Source organism: Pseudophryne corroboree (assembly GCF_028390025.1).
Source record: "Pseudophryne corroboree isolate aPseCor3 chromosome 3 unlocalized genomic scaffold, aPseCor3.hap2 SUPER_3_unloc_3, whole genome shotgun sequence".
Classification (NCBI taxonomy): domain Eukaryota; kingdom Metazoa; phylum Chordata; class Amphibia; order Anura; family Myobatrachidae; genus Pseudophryne; species Pseudophryne corroboree.
This window is the reverse complement of record NW_026967519.1, coordinates 1,896,561-1,912,081: the sequence shown is the minus strand read 5'-3', so window position 1 is coordinate 1,912,081 and position 15,521 is coordinate 1,896,561. Positions and strand designations below refer to the sequence as shown.

The window sequence follows — 15,521 nt, the reverse complement described above, 5'->3', positions numbered from 1 at the left end:
ATGACCCTCCTCCAAGCCTCAGTTAGATTTCTGTGCCCGGCCGAGCTGGATGCACACTAGGGGCTCTCCTGAGCTCCTAGGAAGAAAGTGTTTGTTAGGTTTTTTATTTTCAGCGAGACCTGCTGGCAACAGGCTCACTGCATCGAGGGACTAAGGGGAGAAGAAGCGAACCTACCTAAGTGGTGGTAGCTTGGGCTTCTTAGGCTACTGGACACCATTAGCTCCAGAGGGATCGAACACAGGACCCGACCTCGTCGTCCGTTCCCGGAGCCGCGCCGCCGTCCCCCTTACAGAGCCAGAAGCAAGAAGGTGGTCCGGAAAATCGGCGGCTGAAGACTTCTGTCTTCTCCAAGGTAGCGCACAGCACTGCAGCTGTGCGCCATTGCTCCTCATGCACACCACACACTGCGGTCGCTGATGGGTGCAGGGCGCTGGGGGGGGGGCGCCCTGAGCAGCAATACTGACACCTTGGCTGGCAAACTGGCACCATATATAGCCCCAGAGGCTATATAGGTGCTTTTTAACCCCTGCCAGAATCCATAAAAATGCGGGAGAAAGTCAGCGAAAAAGGGGCGGAGCTATCTCCTTCAGCACACTGGCGCCATTTTTCCCTCACAGCTCCGTTGGAGGGAAGCTCCCTGGCTCTCCCCTGCAATCAATACACTACAGAAAGGGTTAAAAAGAGAGGGGGGGCACAATTTAGGCGCAGTATACAATATATATAGGCAGCTATAAGGGAAAACACTCTTTATAGGTGATATCCCTGTGATATATAGCGCCCTGGTGTGTGCTGGCATACTCTCCCTCTGTCTCCCCAAAGGGCTTTGTGGGGTCCTGTCCTCTGTCAGAGCATTCCCTGTGTGTGTGCTGTGTGTCGGTACGGCTGTGTCGACATGTATGAGGAGGATAATGATGTGGAGGCGCAGCGAATGCCTGTAAATGTGATGTCACCCCCTGCGGGATCGACACCGGTGTGGTTGGACTTATGGAAGGATTACGTGAAAGTGTCAACTCCTTACACAAAAGGTCAACGACACAGAACAGCCGGCTACTCAGCTTGTGCCTGTTCCAGCGTCTCAAATGTCATGGGGGGCTCTAAAAACGCCCGCTACCTCAGATGGCAGAAACAGATGTCGACACGGATACCGACTCCAGTGTCGACGACGTTGAGACTAGTGTACCCTCCAAATAGGTCCACCCGTTACATGATTGAGGCAATGAAAAATGTATTACACATTTATGATAATACCCCAGGTACCACATAAAAGGGTATTATGTTTGGTGAGAGAAAACTACCAGTAGTTTTTCCTGCATCTGAGAAATTAAATGAGGGTGTGAGGAAGCGTGGTCTTCCCCCGGTAAGAAATTGATAATTTCTAAACGGTTATTGGCAGCGTACCCTTTCCCGCCAGAGGATAGGTCACGTTGGGAAACACCCCATAGGGTAGATACAGCGCTTACACGCTTAACAGAAAAGGTGGCACTACCGTCTCCGGATACGGCCGCCCTGAAGGAACCTGTTGATAAAAAGCAGGGGGTTACCCTGAAAGATATAGTCACACACTCGGGCATTATATTGCGACCAGCCATTGCTTCGGCATGGATGTGCAGTGCTCCCGCTGCATGGTCAGATTCCCTGTCGGAAAATAACTATGGATAGGGACAATATTTTGCTGACAATAGAGCATATAAAAGACGTGGTCTTATACATGCGTGATGCACAGAGGGATATTTGCCGGCTGGCATCAAAAATAAGCGCTAGGTCCATTGCCGCCAGACGGGGGTTATGGACTCGGCAATGGTCAGGCGATGCCGACTCGAATCGGCACATGGAAGTTTTGCCCTATAAGGGGGTAAAACTGTTTGGGATGGTCTTTCAGACCTCGTTTCCACAGCTACTGCTGGGAAATCGACTTTTTTGCCACAGGCTACCCCACAACAAAAGAAAGCACCGTATTATCAAGTACAGTCCTTTCGGCCCCAGAAAAACAAGAGGGCTAGAGGCTCATCCTTTCTGCCGAGAGGCAAAGGTAGAGGAAAAAGCTGCAGCACACAGCTAGTTCCCAAGAGCAGAAGTCCTCCCTGCGTCCGGTAAGTCCACAGCATGACGCTGGGGCTGCTCAGGCGGACCCGGGTACGGTGGGGGCCCGTCTCAGAAATTTCAGCGCCCAGTGGGCTCTCTCACATGGATCCCTGGGTCCTTCAAGTAGTATCTCAGGGGTACAGGCTGGAGTTCGAGACGTTCTTCCCCTCGCCGTTTCCTAAAATCTGCCTTACCGGCACCTCCCTCTGCCAGGGAGGCGGTGTTGGTGGCTATTCAACACTATAATCACAACAAGTGATTGTCAAGGTGCCCCTCCTTCAGCAAGGAAGGGGTTACTATTCCACAATGGTTGTGGTACCGAATAAACAGAACGGTTCGGTGAGACCCATCTTAAAATTAAAATACTTGAACTTTTATATCAGAAGATTCAAGTTCAAGATGGAATCGCTCAGGGCGGTTATTACGAGCCTGGACGAGGGGGATTACAGGGTCTCCCTGGACATCAAGGATGCGTACCTGCAGGTCCCCATTTACCCTCCTCACCAGGAGTACCTCAGATGTGTGGTACAGGACTGTCACTATCAGTTCCAGACGCTGCCGTTGGAGTTGTCCACGGCACCGAAGGTCTTTACCATGGTAATGGCCGAAATGATGATACTCCTTCGCAAGAAGGAAGTTTTTATTATCCCGTACTTGGACGATCTCCTGATAAAGGCGAGGTCCAAAGAACAGTTGGTAGTGGGGGTAGCACTCTCTCGGGAAGTGCTACAACAGCACGACTGGATTCTCAATATTCCAAAGTCACAGCTGGTCCCGACGACACGTCTTCTGTTCCTGGGAATGATTCTGGACACAGACCAGAAAAGAGTGTTTCTTCCAGTGGAAGCACACGAGTCCTGGAAAAAATGGTAGCTTCGTACGAAGCATAATTCCATTCGGAAGGTTCCACGCAAGGACGTTCCAGTGGGACCTGTGGGACAAATGGTCCGGGTCCCATCTACAGATACAACAGCGGATAACCCTGTCGGCAAGAAACAGGGTGTCGCTGCTGTGGTGGCTGTAGAGGGCTCATCTACTAGAGGGCCGCAGATTCGGAATACAGGACTGGGTCCTGGTGACCACGGAGGCCAGCCTTCGGGGCTGGGGTGCAGTCACACAGGGAAGAAATTTCCAAGGAGATTTCGCTTCACTTAAATATTCTGGAGCTAAGGGCCATTTACAATGCCCTAAGCCAAGCAAGGCCCCTGCTTCAGAACCAGCCGGTACTGATCCAATCAGACAACATCACGGCGGTCGCCCATGTAAACAGACAAGGCGGCACAAGAAGCAGGATGGCGATGGCAGAAGCCACAAGGATTCTCCGATGGGCGACCTACACCCGGGAGAATGGGGACTTCTTCCAGAAGTTTTCCAAATGCGGGTAAACCGTTGGGAATGACCACGGGTGGACATGATGGCATCCCGCCTCAACAAAAAGTTGAAAAGATATTGCGCCAGGTCAAGGGACCCTCAGGCGATCGCTGTGGACGCTCTAGTGACACCGTGGGTGTACCAGTCGGTTTATGTGTTTCCTCCTCTACCTCTCATACCCAAGGTACTGAGAATAATAAGAATGCGAGGAGTGAAAACCATACTCGTGGTTCCAGATTGGCCAAGAAGAGCTTGGTACCCGGAACTTCAAGAGATGCTGGCAGAGGACCCTTGGCCTCTGCTGCTCAGACAAGACCTGCTGCAGCAGGGACCCTGTCTGTTCCAAGACTTACCGCGGCTGCGTTTGACGGCATGGCGGTTGAACACCGGATCCTAAAGGAAAAGGGTATTCCGGAGGAAGTCATCCCTACCCTGATGAAAGCCAGGAAGGATGTCACCGCAAGACATTATTACCGCATTTGGCGGAAATATGTTGCTTGGTGTGAGGCCATGAAGGCCCCGAAGGAGGAATTTCAACTGGGTCGATTCCTACACTTCCTGCAAGCAGGGGTGACGTTGGGCCTCAAATTGGGGTCCATCAAGGTCCAGATTTCGGCTCTGTCGATTTTCTTCCAGAAAGAACTGGCTTCACTGCCTGAAGTTCAGACTTTTGTCAAAGGAGTTCTGCATATTCAGCCTCCTTTTGTGCCCCCAGTGGCACCTTGAGATCTCAATGTGGTTTTGGCATTCCTGAAATCACATTGGTTCGAACCACTTAAGACTGTGGAATTAAAATATCTCACGTGGAAAGTGGTCATACTGTTGGCCCTGGCTTCGGCCAGGCGGGTTTCAGAATTGGCGGCTTTGTCTTGTAAAAGCCCTTATCTGATTTTCCAGATGGATAGGGCAGAATTGAGGACTCGTCCTCAGTTTCTCCCGAAGGTGGTCTCAGCTTTTCACTTGAACCAACCTATTGTGGTGCCTGCGGCTACTAGGGACTTGGAGGATTCCAAGTTGCTGGACGTAGTCAGGGCCCTGAAAATTTATGTTTCCAGGACGGCTGGAGTCAGAAAAACTGACTCGCTGTTTATCCTGTATGCACCCAACAAGCTGGGTGCTCCTGCTTCTAAGCAGTCTATTGCGCGCTGGATTTGTAGCACTATTCAGCTGGCGCATTCTGCGGTAGGATTACCGCAGCCTAAATCAATAAAAGCCCATTCCACAAGGAAGGTGGGCTCATCTTGGGCGGCTGTCCGAGGGGTCTCGGCTTTACAACTTTGCCGAGCAGCTACTTGGTCAGGGGAAAACATGTTTGCTAAATTCTACAAATTTGATTCCCTGGCTGAGGAGGACCTGGAGTTCTCTCATTCGGTGCTGCAGAGTCATTCGCACTCTCCCGCCCGTTTGGGAGCTTTGGTATAATCCCCATGGTCCTTACGGAGTCCCCAGCATCCACTAGGACGTCAGAGAAAATAAGATTTTACTCACCGGTAAATCTATTTCTCGTAGTCCGTAGTGGATGCTGGGCGCCCATCCCAAGTGCGGATTGTCTGCAATACTTGTACATAGTTAGTGTTACAAAAATCGGGTTTTGTTGTGAGCCATCTCTTCAGAGGCTCCAATTGTTATCATACTGTTAACCGGGGTTCCTATCACGTGTTATATGGTGTGATTGGTGTGGCTGGTATGAGTCTTACCCGGGATTCAAAATCCTTCCTTATTGTGTCAGCTCGTCCGGGCACAGTTCCTAACTGAGGCTTGGAGGAGGGTCATAGGGGGAGGAGCCAGTGCACACCAGATAGTCCTAAATCTTTCTTTAGAGTGCCCAGTCTCCTGCGGAGCCCGTCTATTCCCCATGGTCCTTACGGAGTCCCCAGCATCCACTACGGACTACGAGAAATAGATTTACCGGTGAGTAAAATCTTATTTTTTTCATCTTTGGGGGTTTATTTAGAGTGAAGATCTGACTAATATTAAAGCAGTGGGAGAAGAGGAGACGTATGTGAGGGGAGATCAGCAGTGTAAGGAGGAAGAAATCCCTACAGATATCGGCACAGGTGAGTAATAATCACTAAGTACAGAGTCACTTATTCTCAGTGTTAAGTCACTACAACAATATATTATCCTACACCGTCCTCTGTCACTACAGACTAATGAGGGAAATGTACCTACCCAGTGGGAGAGTCAGGAGTCATCAGCCCCTATTATACTCCTGCTCTTCCCCTCACATCATGTTACCAGCCCAGAGATCTGACCAGTCTCCTCCTCTCACACTCTCTGGTGTATCTCATACATCAGCAGCCATCAGCCCCTATTATACTCCTGCTCTCCCCCTCACATCATGTCACTGTGTGTTACCAGCCCAGAGATCTGACCAGTCTCCTCCCCACACTCTCTGGTGTATCTCATACATCAGGGCCTTCAGCCCCTATTATACTCCTGCTCTCTCCCTCACATCATGTCACTGTGTGCTACCAGCTCAGAGATCTGATCAGTCCCACTCTCTGGTGTATCTCATACATCAGGTCACTGTGTGTCTCCTACAGATGGGACCAGTAACAGGAATACCCCAGAGAGATGTCCCCGTCCTCTGTATTCCCAGGATCATACAGAGGAGAATCACCGTGTCCCACAGGAGGATCAGGTAGGTGGAATTCAGAGTCTCACCGAATACCAAAGTGATTTTACACTACATGTTGAGTATCCGTTATCCAAAATGCTTGGGACCAGAAGTATTTTGGATATTTGATTTTTCCGTGTTTTGGAATAACTGCATACCATAATGAGATAATATGGTGATAGGACCTAAGTCTAAGCACAGAATGCATTTATGTTTCATATACACCTTATACACACAGCCTGAAGGTCATTTAATACAATATTATTAATAACTTTGTGTATTAAACAAAGTTTGTGTACATTGAGCCATCAGAAAACAAAGGTTTCACTATTTCACTCTCACTCAAAATATCCGTATTTCAAAATATTCCGTATTTCTGAATATTCCGTATTTCTGAATATTTGGATATGGGATACTCGATCTGTAGAGAATCTTATTCACTTATATCTGTTTAATGTGAACTAATGTAATTAAAAAAAATTTCTTTATGTTATGGTTTTAAGGATGATGACCCGAATGACTTTAATGTAGAAGATACACAGGGAGAGGAGATGTATGTGATGGATTATCACCAGTGTAAGGAGGAGGAAATCCCTACAGATATCATCAGCACAGGTGAGTAATAATCACTAAGTACAGAACAGAGGGATCACCTGTGCAGGCAATGGCCGATTATCTGCAGACTAGACAGTGCGCATATGTGAAGTTTCCGATATAATCCTGCTCGCAATGAGGAATTCATTGCAAAGTGATTGACCGGAAGTGACCGTTTGGGGGTGCTAACAGGGAGTGGTAGCAAAATTGCAGGCCTGTCATGGCAGTTATCGGGGCGTGTATGTGCCATCGGCTGCAAATCCTACATACAAAAACATGGTGACTGCGTTGATAATGATGTCTCCAGTCTGCGTAGCCGTAGCCCTAGCAGACGATGTTCCTCGTTCTAGGCTGCGAATGTGTTTGTGATTGCTCCGGTGGGCGACTCGTTTCATTTCTGGATGGCAGCTTCACTTGCTAACATTAGCCATTCTGTAGCTTAGGGAATTGTACTTGCTAACGCATGAATTAGGCCCAGAGTCAGATATTCTCCTGTCACTATTACAGTTTCTTATCTCTCCTCTGTCACTATGGACTAATGAGGGAAAGTATCTGCTCAGTGGGGGAGTCAGGAGCCATCAGCCCCTATTATACTCCTGTTCTCCCCCTCACATCATGTCACTGTGTGTTACCAGCCCAGAGATCTGACCAGTCTCCTCCCCAGATTCTCTGGTGTATCTCATACATCAGCAGCCATCAGCCCCTATTATAATCCTGCTCTCCCCCTCACATCATGTCACTGTGTGTTACCAGCCCAGAGATCTGACCAGTCTCCTCCCCACACTCTCTGGTGTATCTCATACATCAGGAGCCATCAGCCCCTATTATACTCCTGTTCTCCCCCTCACATCATGTACTGTGTGTTACCAGCCCAGAGATCTGACCAGTCTCCTCCGCACACTCTCTGGTGTATCTCATATATCAGGAGCCATCAGCCCCTATTATACTACTGCTCTCCCCTCACATCATGTCACTGTGTGTTACCAGCCCAGAGATCTGACCAGTCTCCTCCCCGTGCTCTCTGGTGTATCTCATACATCAGGAGCCATCAGCCCCTATTTCTCATACGTCTTAGAGGATGCTGGGGCCACTTCATGACCATGGGGTATAGACGGTTCCGCAGGAGCCATGGACACTTTAAGACTTTTCAAGGGTGTGAACTGGCTCCTCCCTCTATGCCCCTCCTCCAGACCTCAGTTTTAGAAATGTGCCCAAGCAGACTGGATGCGCTCCAGGGGAGCTCTACTGAGTTTTTCTGAAAAGACTTATGTTAGGTTTTTTATTTTCAGGGAGGAATGCTGGCAACAGTCTCCCTGCTACGTGGGACTGAGGGGGCAGAAGTAGGAACCAACTTCCTGAATAGTTTCATGGCTCTGCTTCTGGCTGACAGTACACCATTAGCTCCTGAAGGGAACTGAAAGCTAGCCGTGTCTAGATGCTCACTCCCACAGCACGCCGTCAACCCCCTCACAGAGCCAGAAGTCAGAAGACAGGTGGGTGTTTAGAAGAGAGATCTTCAATCAAGGTGACTGCTAAAGGTACCACGCGGCTGGTGGGAGCGCAGCGCACCATGTTGCCCACACATATACAGACACTGCAGGGTGCAGGGCGCTCGCGGGGGGATGGCAACCTGGGCAGCATGATACCTTATAAAACTGGCTGAAAAGGGGCAGAAGATGCCAAGGCACAGTCATACCCCCGCCAGTATAAAAATTTACCTCAGAAATGCTGAGGAGAAACGCGCCATTACGGGGACGGAGCTTCCTCCTCAGTCAGCCAGCACACTGCTCAGCGCCATTTTCTCTCTCTCTCTCCTCTGGCTACAGAGAAAACGCTGGTCCTCCTACACTACTGAATACAAATATCAGGGTGCAAAACAGGAAGGGGCACAGTGAAATTGGTGCTTTATATTGTGTATTGACATTATAAAAAAGCGCTGCATGTCAGTGGGCATTTTATGTTTCACAGGCATTGTGTTACTGGCGCGGGGTTTGTGAACTAGCTGCTCCTATCTGTGTCCTTCTGACAGATTTTACTGTGGGTCTGTCCCCTATAAATCTCGGAGTGTCTGTGGTGTGTTTGTGCACGTGTGTGACATGTCTGAGACAGGGAGTCCTCCCTCTGGAGGAGCCATTTTACGGACACAGAGTTGTAATGTGGTGGTGCTGCCTTCACATCACGAGCCTGAATGGGTGAAAGAATTACGTGATAGTGTGAATCATATCAGTAGGAGATTAGATAAGTCTGAGTCTCATGCAGAAAGCTGGAGAAAATCAGTGGAAGATGTGATTTTTCATAGTTCTGCCCTTTCATCTGCAGGCGACACCTCTGGGTCACATAAGAGACCGTTTGCAAACATTGTACATACTGATACCGACACGGACTCTGATTCCTGTGTCGATGATAGTGATTCCAGGGGGGGTAGATCCCAAATTGGCAAAAAGTGTACAATATATGATTGTTATTATAAAGGAGGTCTTATAAGTTACAGAAGCCCCTACTGTACCTCAGGAGACGGCTTATTTCTATAAGAAAAAGAAATGTAAGGTAACTTTCCCTCCTTCCCTCGAGCTAAATACTCTTTTTGAGGGAGTTTGGGTGAATCCTGAAAAGAAATTTCATATTCCCTAAAGGATTCAGGTTGCTTATCCTTTCCCGTTAGAGGACAGGAAAACGTGTTAGACAGTGCTCTGTCAAGGTTAAAAAATAAAATAAAGTGATTCTCCCTGCACCTGGGACGGCTTCAGTAAAGGAGCCGGCAGACCGCAAAATGGAGACTACTTTAAAATGTATTTATGTAGCCAATGGTACGCTGCCCAGACTCACCATTGCTTGCGCGTGGGGGAGTCGTGCTATCGAAAATACTCCTAAGTTAGGTCATATCAAAGATGCTGCTGCATACATACTAGAAGCTATGAAGGATATTGGACTCTTGGGTTCAACAGCCGCTACCATGGCAGTATCGGCTCTGAGGGCGTTGTGTATTCGCCAGTGGAATGCTGATACAGATTCCAAAAGAAATATGGAGGCTCTCCCGTATAAAGGTGAGGCCTTATTTGGTGATGGGCTGGATGCGTTAGTCTCGGCGGCTACCGCAGGTAAGTCGACATTCTTGCCTTATGCTCCTGCACTGGTAAAAAAGACACATCACTCTCAAATCCAGTCTTTTCGGCCCAACAAATACAGAAAGGCGGAAGGTTCCCCCTTCTTTGCAGGTAGGGGAAGAGGAAAAGGAAAGAAACCCGCAGCATCTCCAGGATCCCAGGAGCAGAAGTCAACCCCTACTTCTGCCAAATCTACATCATGGCGCTGGGGCTCCCTTGCGGGAGTGAGCTCGGGTGGGAGCACGTCTGAAACTTTTCAGTCAAATCTAGATTTAATCTGGCCTGGACTCATGGGTCTTACAAATAGTGTCCCATTCATATAAACTGGAGTTTCAAGAAGCTCCCCCCATGCCAATTTTTCAAATTGACCTTGCTAGCTTATCTTCCAGAAAGAGAGGCGGTAACAATTATGTCAGGATCAGGTCATTGTCCTGGTACCCTTGTCACAGCAAGGAGAAGGTTTTTATTCAAGCCTCTTTGCAGTTCCGAAGCCGGACGACTCGGTCAGACCGATCTTAAACCTGGAAAATCTGAATCTCTACCTGGAAAGGTTCAAGTTCAAGATGGAATCCCTGAGGGCGGTGATTTCCAGTCTGGAGGAGGGGGACTTCATGGTGTCAGTAGACATAAAGGATGCTTACTTGCATGTTCCCATTTATCCTCCTCACCAAGCTTATCTGAGATTTGCAGTACAGGATTGCCATTACCAGTTCCAGGGGGTCCTCCTTCCTCAAAAAGGAGTCAATATAATTCCTTATCTGGACGATCTCCTGATAAAAGCGAGATCCAGGGAACAGTTGGTGCAGAACATCGCACTCTCCCTGTCAATGCTCAAGCAACACGGTTTGATCATGAATTTTCCAAAGTTGCAGATGGAACCAGCGACAAGATTGTCCTTTTTAGGGATGATTCTGGACACAGAAGTAAAGAGAGTTTCTCTGACGTCCTAGTGGATGCTGGGAACTCCGAAAGGACCATGGGGAACAGCGGCTCCGCAGGAGACTGGGCACAAAAGTAAAAGTTTTAAGACTAGCTGGTGTGCACTGGCTCCTCCCCCTATGACCCTCCTCCAAGCCTCAGTTAGATTTTTGTGCCCGAACGAGAAGGGTGCAATCTAGTTGGCTCTCCTGAGCTGCTTAGAGTAAAAGTTTAAAGTCACACAGGGAAGGAATTTCCAGGGCTTATGGTCAAGCCTGGAGACATCACTTCACATAAATATCCTGAAGCTAAGGGCCATTTACAATGCTCTAAGCTTAGCAAGACCTCTGCTTCAAGGTCAGCCGGTGTTGATCCAGTCGGACAACATCACGGCAGTCACCCACGTAAACAGACAGGGTGGCACAAGAAGCAGGAGGGCAATGGCAGAAGCTGCAAGGATTCTTCGCTGGGCGGAAAATCATGTGATAGCACTGTCAGCAATTCCGGGAGTGGACAACTGGGAAGCAGACTTCCTCAGCAGACACGACCTCCACCCGGGAGAGTGGGGACTTCACCCAGAAATCTTCCACATGATTATAAACCGTTGGGAAAAACTCGACAGGTATTGCGCCAGGTCAAGGGACCCTCAGGCAATAGCTGTAGACGCTCTGGTAACACCGTGGGTGTACCAGTCAGTGTATGTGTTCCCTCATCTGCCTCTCATACCCAAGGTACTGAGATTGATAAGATGGAGAGGAGTAAGCACTATATTCGTGGCTCCGGATTGGCCAAGAAGGACTTGGTAACCGGAACTTCAAAAGATGCTCACGGAGGATCCGTGGCCTCTACCTCTAAGAAGGGACCTGCTTCAGCAAGGACCCTGTCTGTTCCAAGACTTACCGCGACTGCATTTGACGGCATGGCGGTTGAACGCCGGATCCTGAAGGAAAAAAGGCATTCCGGATGAGGTCATCCCTATCCTGATCAAAGCCAGGAAGGATGTAACCGCAAAACATTATCACCGCATTTGGCAAAAATATGTTGCGTGGTGCGAGGCCAGTAAGGCCCGACGGAGGAAATTCAACTGGGTCGATTCCTACATTTCCTGCAAACAGGAGTGTCTATGGGCCTGAAATTGGGGTCCATTAAGGTTCAAATTTCGGCCCTGTCAATTTTCTTCCATAAAGAACTAGCTTCAGTCCCTGAAGTTCAGACGTTGTAAAAGGGGTACTGCATATACAGCCTCCTTTTGTGCCTCCAGTGGCACCTTGGGATCTCAATGTAGTTTTTGGGTTCCAAAAAGTCACATTGGTTTGAACCACTTAAATCTGTGGAGTTAAAATATCTCACATGGAAAGTGGTCATGCTGTTGGCCCTGGCCTAGGCCAGGCGCGTGTCAGAATTGGCGGCTTTATCCTGTAAAAGCCCTTATCTGATTTTCCATTCGGACAGGGCGGAATTGAGGACTCGTCCTCAGTTTCTCCCTAAGGTGGTTTCAGCGTTTCACCTGAACCAACCTATTGTGGTGCCTGCGGCTACTAGGGACTTGGAGGACTCCAAGTTGCTAGACGTTGTCAGGGCCCTGAAAATATATGTTTCCAGGACGGCTGGAGTCAGAAAATCTGACTCGCTGTTTATCCTGTATGCACCCAACAAGCTGGGTGCTCCTGCTTCTAAGCAGACTATTGCTCGTTGGAATTGTAGTACAATTCAGCTTGCACATTCTGTGGCAGGCCTGCCACAGCCAAAAATCTGTAAATGCCCACTCCACAAGGAAGATGGGCTCATCTTGGGCGGCTGCCCGAGGGGTCTCGGCTTTACAACTTTGCCGAGCAGCTACTTGGTCAGGAGCAAATACGTTTGTAAAATTCTACAAAATTGATACCCTGGCTGAGGAGGACCTGGAGTTCTCTCATTTGGTGCTGCAGAGTCATCCGCACTCTCCCGCCCGTTTGGGAGCTTTGGTATAATCCCCATGGTCCTTTCGGAGTTCCCAGCATCCACTAGGACGTCAGAGAAAATAAGAATTTACTTACCGATAATTCTATTTCTCATAGTCCGTAGTGGATGCTGGGCGCCCATCCCAAGTGCGGATTGTCTGCAATACTTGTACATAGTTACAAAAATCGGGTTATTATCGTTGTGAGCCATCTTTTCAGAGGCTCCTCTGTTATCATGCTGTTAATTGGGTTCAGGTCACAGGTTGTACGGTGTGATTGGTGTGGCTGGTATGAGTCTTACCCGGGATTCAAAATCCTTCCTTATTGTGTACGCTCGTCCGGGCACAGTATCCTAACTGAGGCTTGGAGGAGGGTCATAGGGGGAGGAGCCAGTGCACACCAGCTAGTCTTAAAGCTTTTACTTTTGTGCCCAGTCTACTGCGGAGCCGCTGTTCCCCATGGTCCTTTCGGAGTTCCCAGCATCCACTACGGACTATGAGAAATAGAATTATCGGTAAGTAAATTCTTATTTTTTCTTCCAAAGTGGAAAAGGCTCTGGAAATCCAGAAAATGGTCAAACAAATATTGAAACCAACAAGCGTGTCGATCCATCAATGTATTCAGTTGTTGGGGAAACTGGTAGCGGCCTACGAGGCCTTACAGTTTGGCCGATTTCATGCCAGAGTATTCCAGTAGGACCAGTTGGACAAGTGATCCGGATCCCACCTACACATGCACCGGAAGATAATCCTGTCATCCAAGGCCAGGATTTCACTCCTGTGGTGGCTACACAGTTCTCACCTACCAGAGGGACGCAGGTCTGGGATTCAGGACTGGGTCCTGGTAACCACGGATACAAGTCTCCGAGGCTGGGGAGCTGTCACACAGGGGGAAAGCTTCCAAGGAAAATGGTCAAGTCAAGAAGCCTGCCTTCACATAAACGTTCTGGAATTGAGAGCCATTTACAACGGCCTTCTACAAGCGGTACATCTTCTCCAAGATCATTCCGTGAAGATCCAGTGGGACAATGTAACACCAGTCGCGTACATAAATAGGTAAGGCGGAACGAAAAGCAGAGCGGCAGTGGCAGAGGTGACAAGGATTCTCCTCTGAGCGGAAAGGCATGTCAGAGCTCTGTTGGCAATTTTCATTCCGGGAGTGGACAACTGTGAAGTAGACTACCTCAGCAGACATGATCTCCATCCAGGAGAGTGGGGCCTACACCAAGAAGTCTTCGCAGAGGTGACAAGTTTTGGGGAGTTCCTCAAGTAGACATGATGGCATCTCGTCTAAACAAGAAGCTTCAGAGATATTATTCCAGGTCAAGAGACCTCAAGTGATAGCAGTGGATGCACTGGTGACCCAGTGGGTGTTTCGGTCGGTATATGTTTTCCCTCCACTTCCACTGTTTACAAAAGTTCTCAAAAGAATAAGAAGAACAAGAGTTCGAGCAATCTTCATTGCCCCGGACTGGCCAAGGAGGGCTTGGTACCCAGATCTTCGGGAGTTGCTCGTAGAAGATCCTCGGCCTCTTCCTCCTCGCGAGGACCTGCTACAGCAGGGGCCGTAAGTGTATCAAGACTTACCGGGGCTATGTTTGACGGCGAGCGCCGGATCCTAGCCCGAAAGGGTATTCCCAAGGAAGTCATCCCCACTCTTATTCAGGCCAGGAAAGGAGTAACGTCTAAACATTACCACCGTATTTGGAGATAATATGCGTCTTGGTGTGAATCCAAGAAGGCTCCTACGGAAGAGTTTGAGTTGGGACGTTTTCTCCATTTTCTGCAGGCTGGTGTGGATGCGGGCCTTAGATTGGGGTCAGTCGAGGTCCAGATTTCGGCCTTATCGGTTTTCTATTGGCCTCTCTTCCTGAAGTTCAGACCTTTGTGAAAGGGGTTCTGCACATCCAGCCTCCATTTGTGCCTCCAGTGGCACCATGGGACCTTAATGTGGTGTTGCAGTTCCTTCAATCGGATTGGTTTGAACCTCTACAGGAGATAGAGTTGAAGTTTCTCACTTGGAAAGTGGTGATGCTTTTGGCATTGGCATCCGCAAGGCGGGTGTCTGAGTTGGGGGCCTTGTCTCACAAGAGCCCTTACCTGATCTTCCATGAAAATAGGGCGGACTTGAGAACTCGCCAACATTTTCTTCCAAAGGTGGTTTCGTCTTTCCACATAAACCAACCTATTGTGGTGCCAGTGGCTACTGACACGTTCACTGAGTCAAAGTCTCTAGAGGTGGTTAGGGCTTTGAAGATTTATGTCACTAGAACAGCTCGGATACGGAAAACAGAGGCTCTGTTTGTCCTGTATGCTCCCAACAGGATTGGGTGTCCTGCTTCCAAGCAGAATATTGCGCGCTGGATCAGAGGTACGATTCAGCACGCTCATTCTATGGCTGGATTGCCGTTACCGACGTCGGTGAAGGCCCATTCTACTAGGAACGTGGGCTCATCCTGGGCGGCTGCCCGGGGGTGTCTCGGCATTACAACTTTGCCGAGCAGCTATTTGGTCAGGGTCAAACACTTTTGCTAAATTTTATAAGTTTGACACTTTGGCCGATGAGGACCTCAAGTTTGGTCAATCGGTGCTGCAGGGTCATCCGCACTCTCCCGCCCGTACTGGAGCTTTGGTATAAACCCCATGGTCATGAAGTGGACCCCAGCATCCTCTAGGACGTATGAGAAAACAGGATTTTAATACCTACCGGTAAATGCTTTTCTCCTAGTCCGTAGAGAATGCTGGGCGCCCGACCCAGTGCGTACTTTACCTGCAGTTTTGTTCAGTATAGTTACACAAGTTGTTACATTTGTTTTTAGCATGTTGCTGTAAATGGTTCATGCCTGTTGGCGTGTGTTATGTTGAATGCCATGTTGTGCGGCATGGTTGAGG

General features: G+C 48.9%; 1 protein-coding gene across 5 annotated transcripts in view; it reads left to right on the top strand.

Moving 5' to 3' along the window:
- The window catches only part of LOC134983951 (zinc finger protein 189-like), a 207,351-nt gene that overhangs the window by 6,938 nt on the left and 184,892 nt on the right, over positions 1 to 15,521 (top strand). For 4 of the 5 annotated variants that reach the window (XM_063949580.1, XM_063949576.1, XM_063949579.1 and 1 more), the window contains exons 6-8: positions 5,409 to 5,511; positions 5,980 to 6,098; positions 6,578 to 6,689. In XM_063949580.1, the coding sequence (XP_063805650.1) occupies positions 5,409 to 5,511; positions 5,980 to 6,098; positions 6,578 to 6,689 (334 nt within the window). The remainder of the gene's footprint in view (positions 1 to 5,408; positions 5,512 to 5,979; positions 6,099 to 6,577; positions 6,690 to 15,521) is intronic. The other variant, XM_063949577.1, reaches the window with a different exon arrangement.